Genomic DNA, 22,812 nt, shown 5'->3' with positions numbered 1-22,812 from the left:
CTGATGGGATGTACCCACCAGTGTTGAGGACATTGGCCAATGTCATGGCAATGCCACTCTTGATTATCTTTGGAAGGTTATGGCAATCGGAGAGTTTCCTGAGGACTGGAAGAGAACAAATATCACTCCTGTCTTTAAAAAGGGCAAGAAAGAGGGTCCAGGGAACTACAGGTCAGTCAGCCTCACCGTGATCCCTGAGAAGGTGATCAAAAAAGATGGGCCACTCAATGTCTTCTCTTCCCTGAATTTTTCTGATAAAACTGGCCTTCAGGAATCCCTGGGATTGAATGTGGCTACCTCCTGGAAAAGGAAGTATGAAAGACCAGGTAAATTGTCCCTATAGCATACATATCTGAGGTATAAATAAATATTTAAAATAAGGAAATGAAAGATTGAATAGTGTCAGATTTCAGTGATAACTTGAACAAGTATACAATAATATCGTATCGCACTCCATTTTCAAGAGGCATAAGCCTATACCCCCCACAAGCCAGCCAGTCCCCTTGAATCAGATCATACTCACATTGATATATATTTTTAAAGTCTAAATATAATATAAAGTGCATTTGTGCTTCAACACATTACGGGCTATGAAGATGGTGAAGGGCCTAGAGGGGAAGACGTACAAGGAGCGGCTGAGGTCCCTTGGCCTGTTCAGCCTGGAAGAGAGGAGGCTGAGGGGAGACCTCATCGTGGTCTACAGCTTCCTCATGAGGGGGAGTGGAGGGGCAGGTGCTGACCTATTCTCTTTAGTGACCAGCAATAGGACCTGAGGGAATGGTGTCAAGCTGCGACAGGGGAGGTTCAGGCTGGACATCAGGAAGAGGTTCTTCACTGAGAGGGTTGTCACGCACTGGAACAGGCTCTCCAGGGACGTAGTCACAGCATCAAGCCTGTTGGAGTTCAAGAAGCATTTGGACTGTGCACTTAGTCATATGGTCTGAATATTTGGGTAGACCCGTCTGGTGCCAGGAGTTGGACTCAATGATCCTTGTGGGTCCCTTCCAACTTGGACATTGTATGAGTCTATGATTAAATGAGAACCACGGAAAAGAAACTGAATTCAGTGTTATTAGTACTGCTGGAAAATGCACCTTTTTCCTGAAACAATGATTTGCCTTTAGCTGATTTTGTCAACCTCTTCAACTTAACAGCAGATTACTATCATCTACTCAGATTTCCTCTCAGCTCTTACACAGGCAAAAGAACACCCGTATCTGGCTAATGCACCAGTAGCAGCTCTGAGCAGGGTCAGCATGCCTCCTTTGCATGGCGTGAGACCTTCCAAAAGTTGTGTGAACTGAAATGACCCCTGTGGCAAGGTCAGAAAGAACTCGTCTGCCTGATTCCAGACCAGCTTAACCGGTAAGCAGATTACAGGCATGCTTGGAGAGTTTCTGATTGCTTAACCCAATGAGAGCCTTGCAGTATTTTGGGGTTGATGCACAAGACTGCAGAGACCTTTGCATTGCTGATAAGATGGTGTGGAGTGCCGAATCACTGTCTGCCAGAGCAGAAGGTAAATGGGAAACCATGCAGTGTTATTAGTTTACCAGCCAGCTCATGAATGACGAACGCTACATTGTGACATTGTGAGTTTCTAAAAGCATCCATGTTTCATCATCATTCATGGTAAAGGGGAAAACCCAAGTTAACTATGTACCTCTTGACAAGTATTTCACCTTAACTGAACATGCATTAAGAAGTGCCTGTTGAATGAGAAGATGGCTTTTCATCAACAAAAAGGACATTCAAAAACCCCATGTATTTTTTTTTATTTTTATTTTTAGAATAGGTGATGTTATATTTTTCTAGGATATTTACTTTTTAGACTGGGTGATAGCGTTATGATTTTCCAGTGACTGACTGCAGTTTTATTTATCTATTTAGGAGCCTGAAAGGTCTAATGTTATCTGGCAGATAACACAGTGGTCATTTCCATTCCAGCTTGCCCAAGCACTTGAGACTCTCCTGTTTCCCCTCAGCAGCTCTGGTCTCCCTGTTCTGAGCTTTCTTTCAACTCTATGTCCCAGCCTCGTCTAATAGAAACTGCCTGCCTCCGTCCTGTTGATGCCAAATGGCTCCTGCCCTGAAATAAAGAACTATATAGCGTGGCTGTACTGCTGATCAGTTTGGTTTTTGTGGGGATGCTTTAACACTGGGCTGTGTGGCCTACCTCAAGGGCCAACTCTCCCCATTAGGTCACTGGCTTGATTAACCATCACCATACTAATAAACCAATTACCTGACCAATAAACTAATTAAATAAGAGCACAGCACTTTTGACAATTTATGGTTCTATCATTCTTCACACTGGTACATATGATTTCTGAGCTAGAGTTTATCCCCTTCATATTTGTTCTCTAAACACAACCACAATTGGATCCCAGCTCTGCCACCCCTCCCTGTGCCCTCCCATGCCATGGGTTCTGCCGTTCAGTCCCGCCTCTCTACCCTCCCACACAAGTCTTTTGGACATAGACCCGATGGAGAGTCCAGCAGATTATCCAAGGGGTTTCCTCCATTGTCCCAATAGGCTTGGGATATGCCCATCAGCTTCAGTGCTACCTGTAGGTGTCCACGATCCTATCATGAAATGTCCCACTATTTGTTGTTCAATGGCTGATTTCATGTCTTTTTCTCCATTTTTTTTCATTCCTTGTCTCTTTTTCACCTTTACTTTCCTTTCTCCACCCAGTCTCCTTCCCAAATATCAACACAGTTACCCCTATTTTGCTGTATCCATTTCTAAGTTCAGTATTTCTGATGTTATTACCTATGCAATCTCAACATTACATGGCATTAATGATCTGGTTTCCTAGTCACAGGTGCTCTTGCAAGGCTCCGCTCCCCAAGAGAACCTCCAAATTCCCCTTGACTTTTCTGGTTTCACACCGATTACCTCGCATGCTTTCTGAGACACAGCACCCTACTTTAGCCTTGGTGCCTCTGCTTGGCTCCAGTCAAGTTCAAGCACTGTCTTTTCTCATATGCAAACCAGCTGTGTGACAAAGCTCACCCTGCAGCATGTTTTTCTCACTCTTGTGCTCACAGTGCATCCTGCTGTCCTGTAGCTGCTTCATCACAAACTATTGCCATGGACATATTCTTGAGACACCACCCCGCTTCCTGCAGGTGCGCCATCTAGACATGGTCCCCATCCATGGACATCGGCACAGGTGTTGCAGCACAGGTAGGGCAACGGGGTAGGCAGAACCTCCTGTTGATGGGAAACTACACAAAATGTCTCTGGGCCCTAGATCGGTCTGGAGGTAAGGCTGCTGGAGGGCTTTAACCTGCTTGGAGGTTTTCTGTTGTGTGGATGTTGCTTCATTTCAGGGAGCAAATGCAATTTGTGGAGGGTACACCTCTGAGAAGAACTGGCCAAATCTGGGGTTGGCTAAAGGGAGGAGTAAAAGACAAAACATTTTGCCACATTACTTGCCATCTGATGGGGGCAATGCAATTTTGCTTTGTAAGGATCCGAGAAAAGTACTTGCTATTTGCAGTTATTTTCCTCAAAGGTTGTAAATTATTCATTTTAGCAATTTCAGTAGGAGTACAAGCTTTGGGTGCCCTCCCTCGTCCCTGCAGATGAACAGTGGCCTTCTTAGAGGGGTGATGCCACTGACTGCGAATTTGAGACAAGCAATTACATGAAGATGGAAACAGCATGTTATTGCCAGGATAGCCAATGGAAGAGCAGAGGAAAACGTAGAAGAAACCTGGGCTTCCTTGGAAATAAAAGTGTACTGAGAAAAACAAAAACAAAACAAAACAACAACAAAAAATCAGTGATATTGCATTTCCCGAATGTGGGCAGGCAAAATTTTGTTTGTCAGGTCTTGTGCTTAGGGAGAAGCTGTATTTCCATGATTCCAAAATTGTTTATAAAACATTTTACAAAGGGAGTTGGCCAGTGGGAAAAGAGTCACTTGATCCTTTTACTTGATCTTCCTTCCCAACAGTAAAACCAAGTGAAATGGTAGCTCAATAGTACAGTTTGAGTGAGTAATGAAAGGGTTTTTTTTTATTATTCATTTATTTATTTATAATTTGGTATCAATAAAGACTTCATTATTTTCTTGCCTGATCTCCATTTCCATATAGGAAAGATTTTTAAAGGTTATCATTGCCAGTATCGATGTTATTTCTGCTTGCCTCTCCTGTTCTTTCCTTCCTGCTGCTGGTCCTGATGAAGAAGCAGCACCATCCCCAGTAATCTCATCGAAAAGAAGGTCATTCTGTATTGTTCCTAGTTCAGTAATTCACTGTGGTAACAAGACATGGACAATGGCAGTATTTGTAGAGATAGTTAGAAAAAGGAGATTAATTAAAGGTCATTTGAAAAGAAGATGGTCCCATTGCTTTGAAAATAAAATAAAGACCATGCAGCTGTAACCGCTCTGGAAGGTTTGCTTCCACTTTTAAAGCAGATGTCTCTGATGTCATTTAATTATGAGTAAACTGGAATAGCTGGATGCTATGGGCAATCTGCTGTAAAGGCAGATGTCAGCCAAATTGTTTCAGTTCATACAAAGCACTTGTAAACTCCAGAGGGTTATGGCCTCTTTTAGTTAAACCACACAGAGTCTGTAACATACACTGCTTGCTGTTCATTAAATGCTCTTTGTTAAAAGCGGCTTCTCAAGGAATGCTGACATCCGTCTGTTCCCTGCCTCTCTTGTCTTTCCCTAGAGAACATTTCAAGGATGTCCTGCTCTTTTTTGGTAGGTGAATTCAGGCGCAAACACATTAGTACTTTATTAGAAACAAGTAGATGTTCAGTCAAATAGAAATTCAGCCTTGTGCAGAGGGATGCATTCATTATGTATTTTTTTGGTGCTGCATTAGGACTCAAAAGCTGGGAACTTTGCTGCTCACCACTGATGCCACAGCTCCTGTCTTGCTCGTGCTCATGCGTCATTTGTTCTGCTGTAAACATGGCGAAAGTCAGAGTCATTCCCTGCATTATGGGGAAATATTTCTGCATCTGGCAATGGTGGATTTTGCTGCCCAATATGTTTCCTTCAGCCACCTATGTGTTTTACAGATATTTATTTGAAGAAGATAATGATGCACGGGGCCTATTTATGAATTACCTTTGAGATATAGTTACATCAGTAAAAATAAGTATAAAGTTAAATATTTTCTGAACGTTTTTTAATTTTGAACTTATTTATTTTTATTGATCAATTTTAGTTTGATTACTGTAATGTAAACCTACAGGTTCAGGGAGAATGTTCTGGAGCATACCTGGGACTTTCAGAGTTCCTGTAAGACAAAATTAGGCTTTGGCCTTTTATTTTATGATGAAGTAAGTTCTTTTCTCTAAAATATAACCGCTGCTAAAGAACCTAAAGCAGACTTTTTCCCATTTACCTCAATCCTCCAAGATATCCCCTTCACAGTGACTGTATTAAAGTTTGGGTCAACTACAGTAGGATAAGAAGAAAGAAAATACTTCCCTGGAGGTCTGGGAACTGTGATAGCTGGTACATCAGAGATGGACATGGGATAATGTACAGTAATTAGCTATTTTTCCCATGCAAGACAGGAATTGGGTCCAGGTTTAGGTACCTAGATTCAGGCAGCTGAACTGAGCCTTCCCTAGGACTCTGCTGGCTGTGATGGAACTTTGGTACCTTGCTCACACGTAAGAACATGCATTTAGTTATCTTAATGTGGAGCTAAATTACATTCCTGTCTGTTTATCTGTTTTTTAAACTGAATTGAGAATATAAATAAATATAATATAATATAAATAAATATAAATATAAATAAATATAAATATAAATATAAATATAAATATAAATAATATAAATAAATAAATAAATAAAAACAACAACAAACCAAGCCAAAACAAACAAACAAAAAAACACAATAAAGCCAAAGGATGCATTCAGTATATGGACTGTAACTAATATCAACAGAGTGGTGGCGTATTTATTCAGTGAGAAAGCCAACTGAGGAGGTAGAGGGGTTGAGAAGATATTTACAGAATTGCTATGACCTTGATGACACTTAATTTTGAAGGGATGTAACTAATATTTAGATATTTAAATAATTGAAAATGGTGCTGTGGCTATGGTTTGCTTTAAAAGAACTTGTATTTTATGTGGCTTGGGTTGTAAGCACATTCTTGTGTTTCAGATATGTCCATTAGTTGGCCACTTTGTCCGACCAAGCAAGTGTGCAAGGATACCACTGCAAGCAAGCTTATGCTGTCTGTGAGTTCTTTGAATCCCTCAATAAGGAGGGATAACCTTACCCTTCACATTCTGGTGAACTCATGTCACCCTGTATAATTTCAGTCTGACTGCTCAGAAACTCATCTAACAGAGGCAACACCTTTTAACGGGCACCTGTCTAATCTCAACCTAATTTGGTGTCTGACAACAGCTACAATGAAATTCTCCGAGGGGTTTTTCCCATTTCTGTGTGCCTGTGCAAGGAGAGGCAGCTCATGCCTGCTCTTCCTCCTGTCAGGCGAATAAATAGCTGCTTCCCTGGAGAAACCTCTCCTAGGTACGCAGACACCTCTGTGAAGCATTGTCTCTTGTAAAACCTCCAAAAAACTACATTTTTTATTAAAAAAAAAAGTGTGGTAAATATTTTGCTCTGAATATCATTGCTAATCTGCATTTTAGCCTTTCTTTAATCTATTTCTAGGCAAAGTAGGGATGAGAGTAAGGCTTTATATAACCCTCATGAAAGCATCTGTCAAGAAATGGGAAAGAAATAAGTACGAGAGACTTGTTAATAAAAGAGTAAAAATATCCAGAGACAGAGCATTACAAGGAGGGAGCCTGGCGTTCTAATTAAACCATCTGCTTTTCAAATTGATTTCCTTTAGCAACCCGCTTAAGCAACAGGGCGTCCTTGCGAGGCACTGAGCTCAGCTTCCCGGACTCGTGTTGCTCAACCTCCTCCTAAGCATGCAGCCTCCTGTCCGCCAGGCCTGATCGACCCAATGGTGCAAAACAGCCCCAAAACGGTGACTCACCCTTCCCTGGGATCTCTCTGGAGAAGTGGCTCCTGTTCCAGCGAGCGTTGTCCCCCTGAGGCGGTGGCGCTCCTGCCTTGTCCCCACGTCCCCCTCAACAGGGCTCGTGAAGCCATACCCAGAAGCCACAAGTCTGGGGGAGTAAGAAGCAGGGCTGAAGTAACCTTCCTCTTTCCATCCACTTCCAAAATATCCCTTGGTCTAAGGATAGCACCTGCTCGCTCTTTCGTACAGCAAAGCCACTTAAGATTTGGAGATTTTTGTCCCAGGGCACAAAGGGAAGAATTTTGCAATCTCAAAACCTTACGAGAAAGCGACTCCCTGTGCCATCCAGCTCTACAAAAACATCGTCACGTGTCCACTCCCCAGTTTATTTTCTGCATGTAACAAGCTTTCATTGTAGACAGTTTTATCACTTCTCCACTTGGGCTTGCCTGCAGTTCCCATCACGGTGTGCAGGGTAGGGGGACTGCCGTCATGCACAACACCACAGGTGTGGGGACGGTGCTCACTGCTCCCACGTCTCCATCAATCCAACAAAATACAATAAGCCCCTGGGCATGTCAGCCATTTGGGGCCTCACTTACAGGTCTTCGGAGGTGCTGTTTGCACAAGCAAGTCTCCAGGAGCCTCCCAGCTGCCAAGGGGGCAGCAGCGGAGGCGGCTGACGGCAGTGTTGTGCAGCCAGCGGCACCCAGCGTGTTACCTGCCCTTGCTGACCTCAGCCCCGTAAATCCAGAGGGCACAGCTGAAGGCATGGGAAACGCTAATTAAATGCAGAGTTCAATTACAATCCCTCTAAAAATTTTTATTAGCTCTGTGCGAAACGGGTTACTCATCCTTTTACTATTCTGCTCATGTTCTCCTTATGAGGACACCTTTTTCACGAGTGCTGGAACACAAACGCATGGGATAATCCACTGATCCCAACAAATCACCCCATTAGGTGCCAGTCTGGCATGACCTGAAGAGCGTGATGAGCTGCTGCACTCATATTCACACACACTGAATGAAGAGCAGCTCCTTGGCTTGGCGTGACTTCTGATTTGTGTCCTGGTGCAAAGCAACCCTCCCAGCCCAAAGAACTGCAAATAGTCAAAAACGAGCCACCAAAGCTTTCTGGAAATTTCATGAAGTGCTGTTTCAGCCTCTTCGGTTGTTTCCTAATTCTGCAAAAGCTTGGTGCTGGCATAAAGGCACGGAGAGGTAGTCTGTCTGTAATAACTTTCATCTTCATCTTAGCTGTGCCAGGAAGAGGAACCTACTGTGAAAATATGTCTCTAAAATTAAAATTAATTTCCCAGGAGCCTCCCTACTTATTTTCTGTAATTTAAAAAGCTGATTTGCCTTCCATTAGCGGAGGCTTCAGCAATGTGTTCTCTTAACTGTTACAGACATTGTATAGACAGGCATAAAACACCCCGATACAAATAGGTGATGGCAGGACCTTGTAACACCCCCAGCCACTGCTTGAACCAGAGGGACCTCTCCAGCCCCAGAGCCACCTGGTGGCACCATGCTCAACATGTGGTGCAAAGCTTTTTACCTGGATGGTCTTGGTGATGAAACTCACCCTTTGTGGCAGCATGGAAGCAGACAGTCCTTAAAACCAAGCTGAGGTGCAAATCTCCGAATTCATTTTTTGGGGAGACTGGTCGCTGATTTTCCTGTGGTTGATCAGTCATTTGTGACCAGTTTCTTGCTATGTGCTGGTAGGATCAGGTCATTCAAGCTAACAAGGAGTTGCTTTCCCAAAGCTCACTCCTACTCGGAGGTGCTTTCTGCAGCCCCCTACTCAAGATGCCTCTGCTCTGTGGGGTATTGGCTAACGCTTAGTAAGAGGTGTTTTCTCATAGGTGGTGCTTTGAAAGGGCAATTGATTATCCCAGGAAGAAAATAATCAATGTGTTCCTTACATTTCCATCCACCAAATATCCCCAAACTTCTCACCTACCTTTATTACCTCTCATCTGGTGACGCCAGGTGGATGTGAAGGGAGGTAAACAGGGTAGACCACCAGCACAGGGGTTGTATCTGAAGACATGACCAAGTGTGAAGCAAGGAGGGGCTGGAAAATCCACTAATAAATGTGCTGGAAGTTCACTTAGGGGATTCAGCCGTGACAAGGGAGGTCAGAACAAGCAGAACCAGAGCAATTTTGCAGCTAGCACAGTGACTTTGGCCTGACATGTGGGAAGACAGGACCGCACCAGAAGCTGGGCGAGAGGCAGCAGTGAGAGCTGGCAAAGGAGCGGGGAGGGGGAGAGCTTGAGCCCCATGCGGCAAGAGCAGACGGGGTTTGGCTGCTGAAGGAAAGGAGACAGATTTTGAGGAAAGAGAAATAACTTTTAAAAAGATTGCTGGCTGCTTAAGATCTTTCCAAGAGCTTTATTTTACTCGTGCAGCTGGTGTAAGTTCAAGGAGCGCGTCCCCGTCTATCGATTTTTCTGACACCTTGAATTAATCAAAGGTTAAAGTGTGTCAAGAGAATGTTTAATTCATGTATTTAGCAAGTGCGGTTCTTTCATCTGCCCACACAATATGCCCAGGAAATATGCTAAATGGAAGCATTAGCTCAGTCAGAGCTAAAATAAGAAACCGTTAAATGACAAGGCTTCTGCCAAGATGCTGAAAGCAAATATCAACATCGTCTCTGTTTTTGTTTTATCTCTAATTTACGAATTCTGCTAGCTGAAGCAATTAAAGCACTCATTCCGGAGTAGCTTCATGGTGCTACTATTGTATGAAGAAGAAATCCTCATCCCAGTGCTTTCCCCTGGACATCGGTGGTGCCCGCAGCCCTCCTGCAGGGCCGGATGCTGCCCATTTCCAAATGCCCCAGCACCACTCAGCCTCCTCCACTTCCAGGCGATTTCCCACATGCAGGATTCCTATGGGACCACCGATGAGTTTGGGCTGTGCTCATGTGTTTTCTGGCATTGGTGCCAGGGTGCAGGACGTCTGGACCGAGCTGCCCTCCAGAGGCAGTGACGGTGGCTTGTCCCCTTCTAAACAAAAGAAGTGAATAGGAGGCAAGCGGGGCGAGCAGGAGGCGCACGGCTCCTTCCTCCTGCGAACAGCAGAACTACCTGCAGGGAACCATACGTACCCATGGCAGGTAACCCCATGGGTACTTGTGCCTGGTAAGGCACGGCACTGGGGTATCAGCTCCCTGCGGGGCAAGCCAGCAGGGGAAGCCGTCCCCAGCCCCCTCACGCAGCCTCGCCGCGCCATCTGGGTGCCAAAAATAATCCCAAAGTCTTCTCCCGCTGCCACCACCGATATTTAAAACCCTTCGCGAAAAGTGCCCGCCTGCAGATTGCCTTCTGCCAGCTCTGTTTCACGTCTCGGGCTGTGCCAGCCTGGGCATCCCCTCCTGCAGGGGGGTAAAGCCCCAGGGGGGCCTCAAGAGCCAGCGGCGAGGCTCTGCCCTGGCAGCAGGCGATGCCAAAGGGCTCTGCCAAGCCAGCAGGGAGGGCCCGGCAGCGGTTGCACGAGGACAGTTTGGGTACGTTGGCAGAGGTAGCTGAGGTAGAAAGAGCTGGACGCCTCTCCAGGTATAGCTTTAATTAGGGAGTTTATAATTAAATGATGAAAAATGTATACATGGACACATCAGTATGCTGCTCATGCCAGGCTTAAAAGTAATTGAGCTTTCTTAGTCCTCACATCTGAAAAGCTGACCGGTGCGTCATCCATCTCTGCCTCTTCACACCTACATTCCTCCCTCCCCCCCGTGAAGCACATAAAAATTACGATTGAGAGAAGCTAAAAGGAAAAGACTCAGACCGTTTTCTCTCTTCAAGGTCCGACCAGATGATCTCAGAGGTCTTTTCCAACCTAAACGATGGTTCTCCAGACACTGTGGCACGGCAGAGCTGTGAGCACCTGGCTGCAGGCCTGGGGTTGTGCAGGGACGGGTGCTGCACATGGAGGGACAGGGGCTGGTGTTTGGATGCTGTGCCATGCAAGTGTGTGAGAAGCGACAGGGCACTGTGCTCCTTGTGGATAAGAAAGTGGCACACGTGTTTACAGGGAGGAAGGAAAATTGGCTGCCCCTGAAGTTATCTTGGAAGCACACACAAAAGCCATCAGCCCTGATAATTACCCTTCTCCCACCAGAAGGGTGTAAGCATGTAATTGAGGGAAGAGGAGATGGCTGGCAGCTGCTGGAGGAGCAGGATGGACCAGAAAAGAGCTTCTACCTCCAGCAGACCCCATCTGCTCCTGCCCCTTGTCCATAGCCTGTTTTTATTCTCCTGCACCTGATCCCCCTCTGTGGGTTTCTCTTCCACCAGCATCACTCTGCACCTTACTCCAGTCAGACAAATGTTGGGTTGGACAGGTGATGGTTGGACCAAATGATCTCGAAGGTCTTTTCCAACCTTAATGACTCCGTGAAAGCTTCAGGTAGGCCCAGGCAAATGAGGCCAAACCTGAGCTTCCATCCATTTCTTCTTTTGGTTCCCAGGAGACCAACTTGGCCAAGTTTATTTACTGGAGGTCCAGTAATGTGGAGACATCTGGGCTCAGTCCTTGCTTCAGATTAGTTTTACACATCTCAACGTTCATCGATCGTGGTGGACGTGCAAAGAAAGAGTGAGTGCCATTTGGTGAGCATTTCATCTCTCACCACACTTGCTTGCATTCGTTTTGCATCTGAGTTCCTCTAGAGGGAAGAGGAACTATTTCTAAATATAATAAAATAAACTAAAATAACTGCATTATTTCTAAAACACGACTCCTTTTGAATATTGCACAGGGATTTAATGAATCATGACCGGGAGTTCATGGTTTCCCTGGGACGTAAGTGGCCTCTCTCAGACACGGATGTGTGCAGCTAGAACTGGAGGGGACGACTGGAAAACACTGCCCAAACCACCCCACAGGATCCATCCTTTATTTCCACAGCATTTATCAACTCACCCAAGTACAAACACAGAAGACAGGAAGTCACACTTTTTTTTCTTCTCCCTTCCTGCTGATTCCCTGGGGAGGACCTAGACCCTAACTCCGCAGGTGTCCTGCAGGCCACAGCTCCTGCTAAGCCACCACGGACTGAAGCTGCTCAGCACCATACAGAGCCAGGCTCAGCCTCCGAGGTGCCTCGCTCTGAGGTGCTTTCATCTGCCGACGAACCGGGCTGTCACCAGAGGGAGCTGCAGCAAGGAGAAAGACCTGGATTTTGTCACTGTTTCCTGTGGCACAAACAACACCGCCCGAAAGTCTTTTCTGCGTAACATTTTTTATTTGATGAACACGGCTTTAACACATAATTTAAGACTCCACGCGTACATAGTCTGGGATGCAGCGTGCTCCCTCCCCCGCCGAGATACGAAACATTGAGGCTGGGGAGGGGAACACCAGGTCTGCATTTGCTGCGTCACGGGGACGTCAGGAATGGTTGGGAGAAGCTTTGAGCACAGGTCTACGCAGGACGGGACGAAGCATGTTAGGAAGAGGCAAAGAAGGGAGTGCGCTGGATCTGCCCCGGCTGAAGGGGTGCTCCCAGGAAGCTGTTCTCTGTTTCCCCTCCCAAATCCCTTAGGGAGTGAAGGCCAGGCCGTGCTGCGGGGGGAGCGGTGTGATTTCACGTAAGATGCCACAAGCCAAAGGGCCGGTGTGAGAACCGCTGCTGAGGGTGCTGCAAACAAGATATTTGCCCCTGTGTCTGCCACTCCTGCTCGCCTCACAGGGCGGGTACCCGGGGGTCCCTCCTCCATGCGCTGTGCACGTGAGGATCCAGTGAAACCGGTGGACAGGTCCCCTAAGTCTGATGGGATTTGGCACTAGCTGGTGAAGACCCCGCTCTTACACTGCTGTGAAGCAGTTCTCGTGCCTCAAATCTCAGGCTCCTACTTCGGAAGCATGGTAGTCCAAGAATAACTGGACTCCCTGAATAAACGGCCTGACTGGGGGCAGGGGCAGGGAGGGATGACCAAGGAATCTGCTGAGAGCTTGGCAACTCCTCTTCATTTCAGTGATAGCACTTGGGCCGCTCAACACCTGAATAAGATGGCTATTTTAAAGCATAAAGATGGATTTAGGGGCTTTTTACTCCATGTCCACTTCCTTGGAAGGTTTGATTATAAACAGTCAATAAAATAATAAAAGAGAGAAAGCCATACTAAGAAAAATCAAGAGTTTAGAAGACTCAGCAAAAACTGTTTCTGCCCTACAAAGCACGTGTCTTTTGACTCACCAACATCAGTTTACTGCATTATTAAAAAAAATAGTAATAATAGAAACTACCTCTTTCTGAGTTCAAAGTCAAGCACATCTGAGAAGATCCTGCGCTAATCCTGCGCCAGTCCTCCTTCTGGCAAGGCACTATCCAGTAGTGTGTGGCACCAACAAGAACATCTCTGTCAAAGCCACTGGTACAGTGAGTGTGTGGGTGCACATAAGCCCACGCAGCAACTTTAGCTAGGTACAAAGATTAAAATTTAATTCACACTGCCCTCCCTTCTAAAGAGCGGGGTACGTACAAATCTTAACTAAAAATTGGGATTATTTGGTTCTCAAGCACACCTTTATACCAAGTATTTTATACAACGTTAGGAATCTGCTATTTCTTTCAATAAATGGCTCGTTTCCACAGAACTTTTCTGTTACCTGAACATTTCATTATTACAAAACTGGTTAAAAAATTCCAGATCATCTTGTGTAACAAACTAGAACTCTGCTTGCTTTCATTACAAAAATAAGGCTGTTCCACAACAGACACAATTCACACTCAAGCAACACATAGACTCTCTTTTTTTTAAGCTAGCCACGTACAATTCAAAAGCAAACACTCCGTCGGACTTGCACTGCCGATCCATGTGAGCAAGCAGGATGTGCTTGGAGCTAGTGCCGTCCTCCGCACAGCCAATGTCACCCACATGCATGCTCTGAAACACGCCACTGTTGCCCAACAGCCACAGCAGAACTTGCTCTCCACTGAACTGGAGACTTCAATTTTACGACTATCAAAATTCAAGAGGAGTTTTGTGAAACTAATTTCATCCCTGGAGAAATCAGTGTGATTTTGCCTTCCGCATCAGTAAGCCTGGGATTCCACCCAGGATTACTCCAGCGGATACACTTACCCACTTATGTGAGTTTTTCGAAACTGGGACTTCAGGCAGTTTTCTAAGTTTACAACGTTATCAAGTACATGATAAATCCAGGATGGCTTCTCTGTAATTAACTGCGTAATTATGTAAATTTGTATCTGTATTCTTTTTTCAAAGTTAAATATTTTTCTTTAACTTTTTTATTTTTAGGAATATTATATATAACTTGTTAATGTACAGCTCCGCCTCATGTCACATTCCCTTCTTAGAGTAAGGTTCAAGTCTCATCAAAATATGGGAATGGTGACAAGAATATCACAATAACTTACTACATACAACATACTTCCTAGAAATGCATATACATATACTTGTATATACATACATACACACATATATATGCACATTATCAGCTCCATTAAGGAGTTCTCTAGAGAAGGTGCTCTAATGAAGATTTTGACTAGTAAATGCAACCATGGACTTGAAATCTGTGCGTGCTCTTAATCCATCTAGTTCCTTTAACTGAGCTGAGGAGGCACCAGAGGATCTGAAGGGAAATTAACCGGTGGATGGACATCTTTTAAAACTTAACAACTCCTTTTTCAAAGCTTTCTTGCCTTTATACTAAAGGGAAAATTCATATAGGTATTCCCTAAGTGTAAAGCTCTGTCCTTGGGGGTGGTGAGGCATCAGTAAAGGTTGGGAAGTGACTGACAGAGTAAAACCCTTGCTGAAAGGGATTGGGGTTTTGGTGAAAGCCAGGCTGGTCATAAACCAGCAGTGCACTTGCTTCAAAGAGGGGGAAAATGCAGTGGACTATTTCAAGACAAGTGTGGCCTGCAGGCTGAGCAAAGTTGTTATCCCCCTCTACTCAGATGAGGCCACATCCACAATACCGCACCCACTTTGGGGACCTTTCTCCAGTTCAAGAGGGATGTGAGGAAACTGGAGAGAGTAGCCCTCTACCACACCAAAGCAGCCAGGTGCCTAAAGCAGAACCTATGAACAGAAGTTAATGAAGCTATTCTTGTTTAGTCTGGCACAAGAAGGCTACGAGGTGATCTAATAATGCCCTGCAACTATCTTGAGGGCACAAAAAGGATGGTGCCAAACTCTTCCCATGAGTAACAGAAAATATAGGAAAGGCAACGGCCACAAATTACAACCAGGGAGTGCATGCTTGACACTAGGAGAGTACTGCAGCATCAGCACAGGTTACAAGATCTCCACCTCTGGATGTTTCTAACACACTGCTAAACAACCTCACAACTGACCTGAGCTAGTGTTGGTGTCAGCCCTGTTTTTGACAAGGCTGGACCAGATGATCTCCAGTTGTCCTTTCCAACTAACCTGACTAGGATGCCACGCTTACTCATTTTAATAGAACATGTGACTTGTTACACAGACAGGGCTGCTTTCTGACACTTTTTACAAGAACCTGGGCTTCCTTCAAGCCACAGTCAGAGGCTTGGCATTGCAAAGAAGCTTTCCCACATAATTGGTTGTCCTTCTGACTTTCTTGTGTCTAATGGTGGAGCTGTGTTTTATTAAAAATTGACTCAAAGTTTTGGCAAAAATTCATTTTAAGACAGTCCAATTATAAAGTTCCAATTTTGGGTGTTAAGTCCTTCTCAGTAAAGAAATACCAATGTAATCTTTAGCTATAAGACCTCTTCTGACCTACCAAGTATAATTCCACCAAGTGTTTTCACCTGCCTTTCACCTTCATTTGGAAAAGGAACCATGTCAAAATATTTCACTTTGGCACCCCCTCCACAATAACAACTGTTTTTAAACAACCAGTTGGAATGTGCATCATGAGGCAAATCAAGGTTTCATGAAAAAGGTTAGCAACCCGTGTTTCTTACAATAAACATGATCTAGCATAAACATAACAATAAATAAATGTATAGCAAAAATACAGCAGTTATTGGCTTGGACTGAGATCTTAAGATCAACAGTTTTTACCCTCTGAATGATAGCTAGCACAAACATTCTAATAACCACCACTACTTTAACTGTCATGACGAGCTACCTTCAACAACAGTAGCTGGAAAGATTAAAAAAGGTAAGGAACCTGACTATGTGAGTATACCCATGAATGACAGAGCCCCACACTTCCACTTCTTATCTTTAAACATGTGTCTATTAGAATATCAGTGCCAGCTGCAAAAGCAATCCAAAGACAAAAGTGAAACACGAACGGTGAATATTTTAAAAAGGAAGATCAGTAGCCCAGACTTAATCCTATTCCATATACATGTTATTAACTCCGTATTGTTGGAGAGCACCGTCTCATGGCAGACTACTACTAAGGATGCGTGTTTGCTCTATCACAGTGATCCATAAGTGAAGCTGTCGTGTGCTGAAGTACAGGGTCATTCATCCAGAAGATGCGGTTGTTGATAGTTCAGATAGGTTTTCTAGGGTTATGACTCCTATTTAAAAGAAAAATAAGAATAAATAAAAGATTATTAATGCCATGAATACATTTTCATCTTCTGCATCTGTGACTTTCACACATTCACACAGCAGCTAAGGACACATCCCTCTGCAAAAGTACCAGACTGGTGCAGCAATGTGGCCAAGTTTGTACAGACAACCCTCCAGGACTACAGCAGATTCTTTCCAAGGAACACAGATGCACAGAAGTTGCTACTTCTGACTGCAGCAGAACAGCATCTTTTTCTTAGGACTAATTGTTCAAGCACCAAAGCAAGGCAGACTGCAAAAATAACCTGTTTTTGTGGTTCCCTGCTGACTTTCCTTCCTATTCCTCTTCCCCAGGGGATCCAGAAATCAATGAATTGCTGGCAGAAGTAACTCTCTAGATAGCCAAGAACTACCATCTAGGCCTGAAACAGCATTGCTACCCAACATAGCTATACCTACAGTAGCAAAGGGAAAAAAATAATCTCCTACGTGTCTGATCTACTGCCCAAAGGGGCACCATACAGCCTCTTGAACAAGTGTCCAGGATCATTCAGGCTTCCGTATGGCAATAAAAGCTCATCTATTTCACTGTCCTCGCAGAAAGATGTTAACTGGCTTAATTTCAAATTCTTTTCTGATTTGCATATATGTATTCTTTAAAATTTAATTCTTATCCAAAAAGTTGCTACAACTCCTGTCTGCTCCATCTTTTCAGCATTTAAAAAAATAATACTGCATAATGAACAAATGCTGTCCTGGCTGGGCCACTAAACCAGGCTGGTCCAGCATGATCATATTTTGGTGACACAAACTCTGGATATTCCAGTGATCGAGACCCTAGCTCTGTCCTGTTAAGTATGTCAGTTGCTTGCAATTTACTATAATGTGGAGCAAAATGTACTCATTAAACATTATTTACCTGCAGTCTCAACTTACCTCATGTATATGCTTAGTGTCACTTTGCTTTACAAAATGCTTTACATTGCAATTGTTTCAGTTACCTCATTAGCATGATGTTGATATGTACGGACAGCTATAGTGCATAGCTGGTCACAGTGAGTTCATTCAGTTCAAGGACAGCCCAGTCTCAATATTTCAAGAATCCCATGAAAAGCCTGCCATATGACACTGACCTTTGATGCTAAATTAGGTTTCAGTCCAAGAAAGGAGAAGACAGTGTTGCTCTCCTTTGATTCAAAAAAGCCATCATAATCCTAGAGGGGAAAAAAAAAAGATGAGAACATTTGTATTCATGTTTTCCTGCTTGATCTTCCCACACCATGTGTTAGAGTAAAGGGTGATATGTAATAACGCTCAGGAAAATACTGGTACTTACCTGCATTGTCCTATGCAAACCTAACAGCTATTCTAAAAGGTAGTGATATCAGCAACTCTGATGGCAAAGTGAAACACATAGATGCTTTAATTAAAACACCTTTCACTACTTTATTTGACAGAAAAATATAAACATGGATTTGCATGAACAAGAAATCTATTGTGGGAATATTTTAAAGGTAGTTAAGTGCCAAACAATGCAAGTAAGTTTCCAATGAGGTTTTCAACTTGCATTTTAGCAAACAAAATACTTACTAACATGGAAACCTCTAAGGAGAAATTCTAAGGCCACTGAACTCCATAGTTCTCCTTTGGTGGAACAGAAGACTTCATTACTACTCTATCCTTTGAAATCAGCAAGCATATCTCAACCTTGGACAACCACATACTTAAATATAAAATATTACCATAAGGAATCTTATTTTATAGAAAGATTTTTTTTTAAAAAAGCTTTATTATCACAATTATGTCCCCTTTGTGTTTTAACTGCTTAAGAACAGGTTTTGATCTCAAAGTGTTACTACTACTTTTATCAATTTGTTTATTGCACTGGACACCTGCTACTCTGCTATCACCAGATGAGCTGACAGTTTTCAGTTTTGAAGGGGAATAGATGAAAACAGAGCACTGTTTAGTGGATGGATTTGGCACACAGTGAGAAGCCAGGAAGTTTTGGATTCTCTTAGAGGTTTGGTAAATATTTCCTCTATGACCACCAGCAAACAATAAAGCACCCAGTTCAGATTCCTTTTCTCCTCCACATAACCATAAAGTGGAAATATTAATCCCTATTTAACCACTTCTGACACGTAAAATACTCTGTAAATGTTGGGAGATTTCAGGTGTGTTCACCATTACATAGCAATTATCCCTAAACATCTAAGATTAGTAGTTATGCTTAACTTAAAAGCATTCAACAAGAGATAATTCTTTAAATACGGACTATGCACATACATGCTTTCAATACAGAACAGTAACAGGTAGTCCCTGTGCCTCCACATACCTTCCACCTGAGTAACAGTTGTTCACAATGCCCCTGACCCCTAACGTCAGCACTTCTTTGGCTCCTATCCTCTGATCTTGTTGCTTTTTGAGAGCTCATTTCTCATTGTTAAAGTTTAAGGTGTCTTCCCTGAAATTGGATCTCAATTTTCCCCTAGTAGTAACTGCTTTGCCCACTTGTCTCCTTCCACTTCTGCTTTTGAAAGGAAAGTGTGTGCTTGCAGATAGAGACTTTACCTCCCTCCGTTCTCTATTTTTCCTTCCACCAACCTAAAATAAAAGGTCATTCAGACAGAAAATATGCAGTCACCATTGCAACTCCCACAAGATCCATTATCATCCCGCAGATGCACAGAATTTCTCTCAAAACCTTTATGGTGCACTAGCCAAAGCCACTTTCCTAGCACTTCCACACTGGCGTACTGCTGCACCGATGTGAACACCACTGTCCCAGCAAAGTGTCACTTTGCAGCTGCAGTCAGTCAAGTACCTTGAGCCTAGAAAAAGCCATACTTCGTGCTACGTGCTTTCCCAGTCCAACGTCTATATGAAAGCCATCTGGTCTCAAAGATGCAGAGAGGTCAGCAGAAGCCCGTGATGTTCATAAGGCCTCAGATGTATTAGCTGACATAAGTAGAAGGAGCAAACCTTCTTCTTAAGGTGACTTTTTGCCATTGCCTTCTTAAAAGATGGCATATTGCTTTGCTATACCCAGGTGGCAGGCCAGTATTCCAAGACTTCATGTCTACTGCTCCCTTCAATATTCGTACATTAATAGGTTGAGAGAGAGCGCATGCACTTCTTCTGTCTGTTTTTCAGTTCCATGTTTTTTTCCAAGCGTGATGCCTAATTTCCAGTGAACGCCACCTACTCACTTTGCTTTACAGGAAGAGTTAAGCTTATTTGCTTTCACTGCCAGGGGAATGAAGCATTTGTAGGAATAAAGCCGCTCTGGAGCAAAGGAAGGTAGAATCTCCTGCAATGATCAGCAGCATGGACAGGAAAACAGGCTTTGCAGACAGATGCTTTTTATCATTACGAGCACAGAACTATTACTATTACATTTTAAAATGCCAACATGTGAAGATATTAGACACAGTTTTAAGCTTCCTCTTTGTTAATTTTAGGTGTGGTCCATTCTGCCTAGCTTTGAAATTAAACATACAATTAAACAGAGGAAACAGACATATTTACATCAATTAAAATCATTAAAGGTGATGAACTGATGCTAATTTCTAATTTAACATAAATTCACATATAAACTGAACATAATTAACATAAATTAATTGCCACAAAGTAAATCCAAATAAAACAGCCAGGCCATAGCAAAAACTGAACCAGTACTAGAAACAACCCAAACAATGCCATGGCTGAAAAGAGAACCACGTGCTCATTAAATACCTAGATGAGTAATAAATTCAGCAATGATTTAGTAGTAAATGAGTAGTAAATTCAGCAATACTGAAGCTCTGCCACGGGGTGTTCAATTAAGCCCTTGATCTCTAAGAACAAGACCTGAAAAATGCATGGCTGCTGTTAAATCTGAGGAAGATGCAGCCTAGCTTTGCTACAACAGATGAAAAGCCATGAGGGACATGAGCTAGATAAGCAACCACATGTGAAGACAGCGCCTGATCTGAGAAATAACCTTGTTTTTCTCCACTGGGTTCATCTACAGGTATGTCACACTATTGTGCAGCTGAAGGTAGGGCAGCACTGGACAAGTACAACCCACAGAAGAGAGAGAAGAACCCTTTTAGTATCAGGGCAGGTTCAAATTGGTTTAAGCTGCTCATTACAACCCGGCAAACTATAAGCAGCCACCCAGGCAGCTACTGCAAGCATTTCTGCAGCAGCATGGCTCAAGACAGACATCATTTTCACTGCCCACCAAGAGCACCCTTTCCTCTGAAGAACACACGCAATTCTCCTGAATCCCCTGTGACCTGTTTGTCTCAGCAGTGTCCGAGAGAAGACTCTGCTTGGGTGAGCCATCACCTCACAGCACCGTTCTCGAGCTCTGTTTTGTTTCTTAATTAAGAAAAACAGGGTAGGGATTCACAGCTGGAAAATGGCATGCTAAGAAGCAGGGCTGCATTCCGTGCTCTGACTACGGCTTTGTGACTCCGCGAATCCACCAGTATCTGTGAACATGTGCCTACCTCAGCCTCCATGAAGTAATCATTAAAAGCTTTCTGCAAGTGCTAGTTATCAATTTTTACTTCCAGAAGTGCCCACAGGTTTTTTCCACATTTTTGCAGACTGGATCAAAGCTGGATTAACTTACTGAAAGAAACCTGAAGATTAAACAATGAGCTTAACTAAGAGCATGATGGAAGGAGCACAAACCCCAACCTATTCAGTCATTCTGAAATTCTAACAACCAGAAGAGATGATCAGCTAGAAGAAACTTCCCCCATGGTTTGAAATATCTGCATTACAAAACATACTAAAATGCTGTTGACACTGTCATGCTTTAATGGGGGGGGGGGGGAGAGAAGCATCTTACTTTTAAATAAAGCAGCAGTAAAATTGCAAATTGAGTTTTCCTGTTAATCGCTGCAATGAAAACATATGATCCCAAAATATTCAAATATGAAAAAAAAAATAATTAAAATGTATAATAGTCCTATAAAATTTGAGGAAAATATACTGTAGTATGGTAGTTTCTTAAGAAACTTTTGAGAAACATGGATCTCTGGTACCACAACCACAAGGACTCATCAATCTTTGGTGTGTGGTAGGAGTTGGGCACCACTGGCTTTCTGGGTAACACATGCAAGGTGCCCGATGTCCCAAACACATCCCACCTTTGGCCTTACCTTTATAAGCAGAAAAGCTCTGCACAGATCTGGGCCACGTGCGAAGACACTAACTCAGTGAGTGGGGACGTGAAAATCCTTACCTCGCGTAACAAACATCCTGCTGCTGATAGCAGAGGCTGAGGAAGGCAAATGGTGCCGTGCTCAGAGGAAGCTGGGAGCTTCATACACAGGCAGGACCCGAGCCCACTTGCAAGCCAAGAGCTTCCCCTTGAAAAATCTCCACGGGGCACTGCCTCGCACAGAGGAAGGCCACCACCAACCCCTGCTTTTGGCATGGCAGCGGTCCCCTGGTTCTGCACCAGGTTTCGCTGCCAGTAGCGAGTTACTGCAGTCCCCTTGCCACGGCACCAAGCAGCTCTACCAAGCCCGCAGGCACTGGGGATTCGCTGGGCCCAGCAGAGCAGCGCTGTCTCGCCCCTGGAGGCATTGAGAAAGCAGCTGTTAGCCTAAAAATACACAAGTGTGGCAAATTGCCACCCACTGCACCACTTCAAAGGGCAACCCTGCGCACAAACATCATTTCGACCGTGTTGCTTTAAATTATGATCCCTGGTGCCTTCCACAGCTGCTAATTACACATTATTAACATATAAAATCCTGGCAAACTCGGTAGCTGATTAAGGCTAATAAAACAAAGGGGACAGTGGACATGAATCATCAGTGACGCAGTGATGCTCAATCCCTCTGGAGAAGTTGAAAAGCCACAAAAAAAAAATAATACAGGTGATAAATCACAAAGATGAAGGTATGAAAGGTTACAGAGAATGATAAATGCCAGTTAGGATAAAAAATACATCTTAGGATGGTTTGAGGGGACAGAGAAGCGGCAGGACTATAAATAAGGTGAGTAAAAAGCTATTTCAAGTTAGAAAATACTTCTTAACAGGATACCAACCACCTGACTGCTTTAGACCTGGCTCCTCACCCTTAAAGGCAGCGGCAGCTTGATCACCATGCTGTCTGACCAAGACACAGCCCCTGTTTTACCAGCAGAATGGTTACAGCATGAAAGGTGCTGTGAGAGCTGCTGGGGAACAGCTTAGCTGACCTAAGGAGCTCTCATTTTATGGAAAATAAACACAGCTAACTGTACTGAAATTTCAACAGCTCACCTTCGGAGCCAAGCAAAATCTTGCTGGCCTTGCATAAAGCAACA

The 22,812-nt window shown here is 43.8% G+C and overlaps 1 protein-coding gene across 2 annotated transcripts in view; it reads right to left on the bottom strand.

The window, feature by feature from the left end:
- Window positions 1-12,234: 12,234 nt before the first annotated feature.
- The window catches only part of SH3BGRL2 (SH3 domain binding glutamate rich protein like 2), a 45,227-nt gene continuing 34,649 nt past the window's right edge, over window positions 12,235-22,812 (bottom strand). For both annotated transcript variants that reach the window (XM_040554005.1, XM_040554004.1), the window contains exons 3-4: window positions 17,628-17,708; window positions 12,235-16,499 (exon numbers count right to left, since the gene is read on the bottom strand). In XM_040554005.1, the coding sequence (XP_040409939.1) occupies window positions 16,491-16,499; window positions 17,628-17,708 (90 nt within the window). In that variant the 3' untranslated portion in view covers window positions 12,235-16,490. The remainder of the gene's footprint in view (window positions 16,500-17,627; window positions 17,709-22,812) is intronic.

Source organism: Cygnus olor, chromosome 3 (assembly GCF_009769625.2).
Source record: "Cygnus olor isolate bCygOlo1 chromosome 3, bCygOlo1.pri.v2, whole genome shotgun sequence".
Classification (NCBI taxonomy): Eukaryota; Metazoa; Chordata; class Aves; order Anseriformes; family Anatidae; genus Cygnus; species Cygnus olor.
The sequence above is the reverse complement of the archived record's forward strand: the minus strand, read 5'-3'. Positions and strand labels throughout refer to the sequence as shown.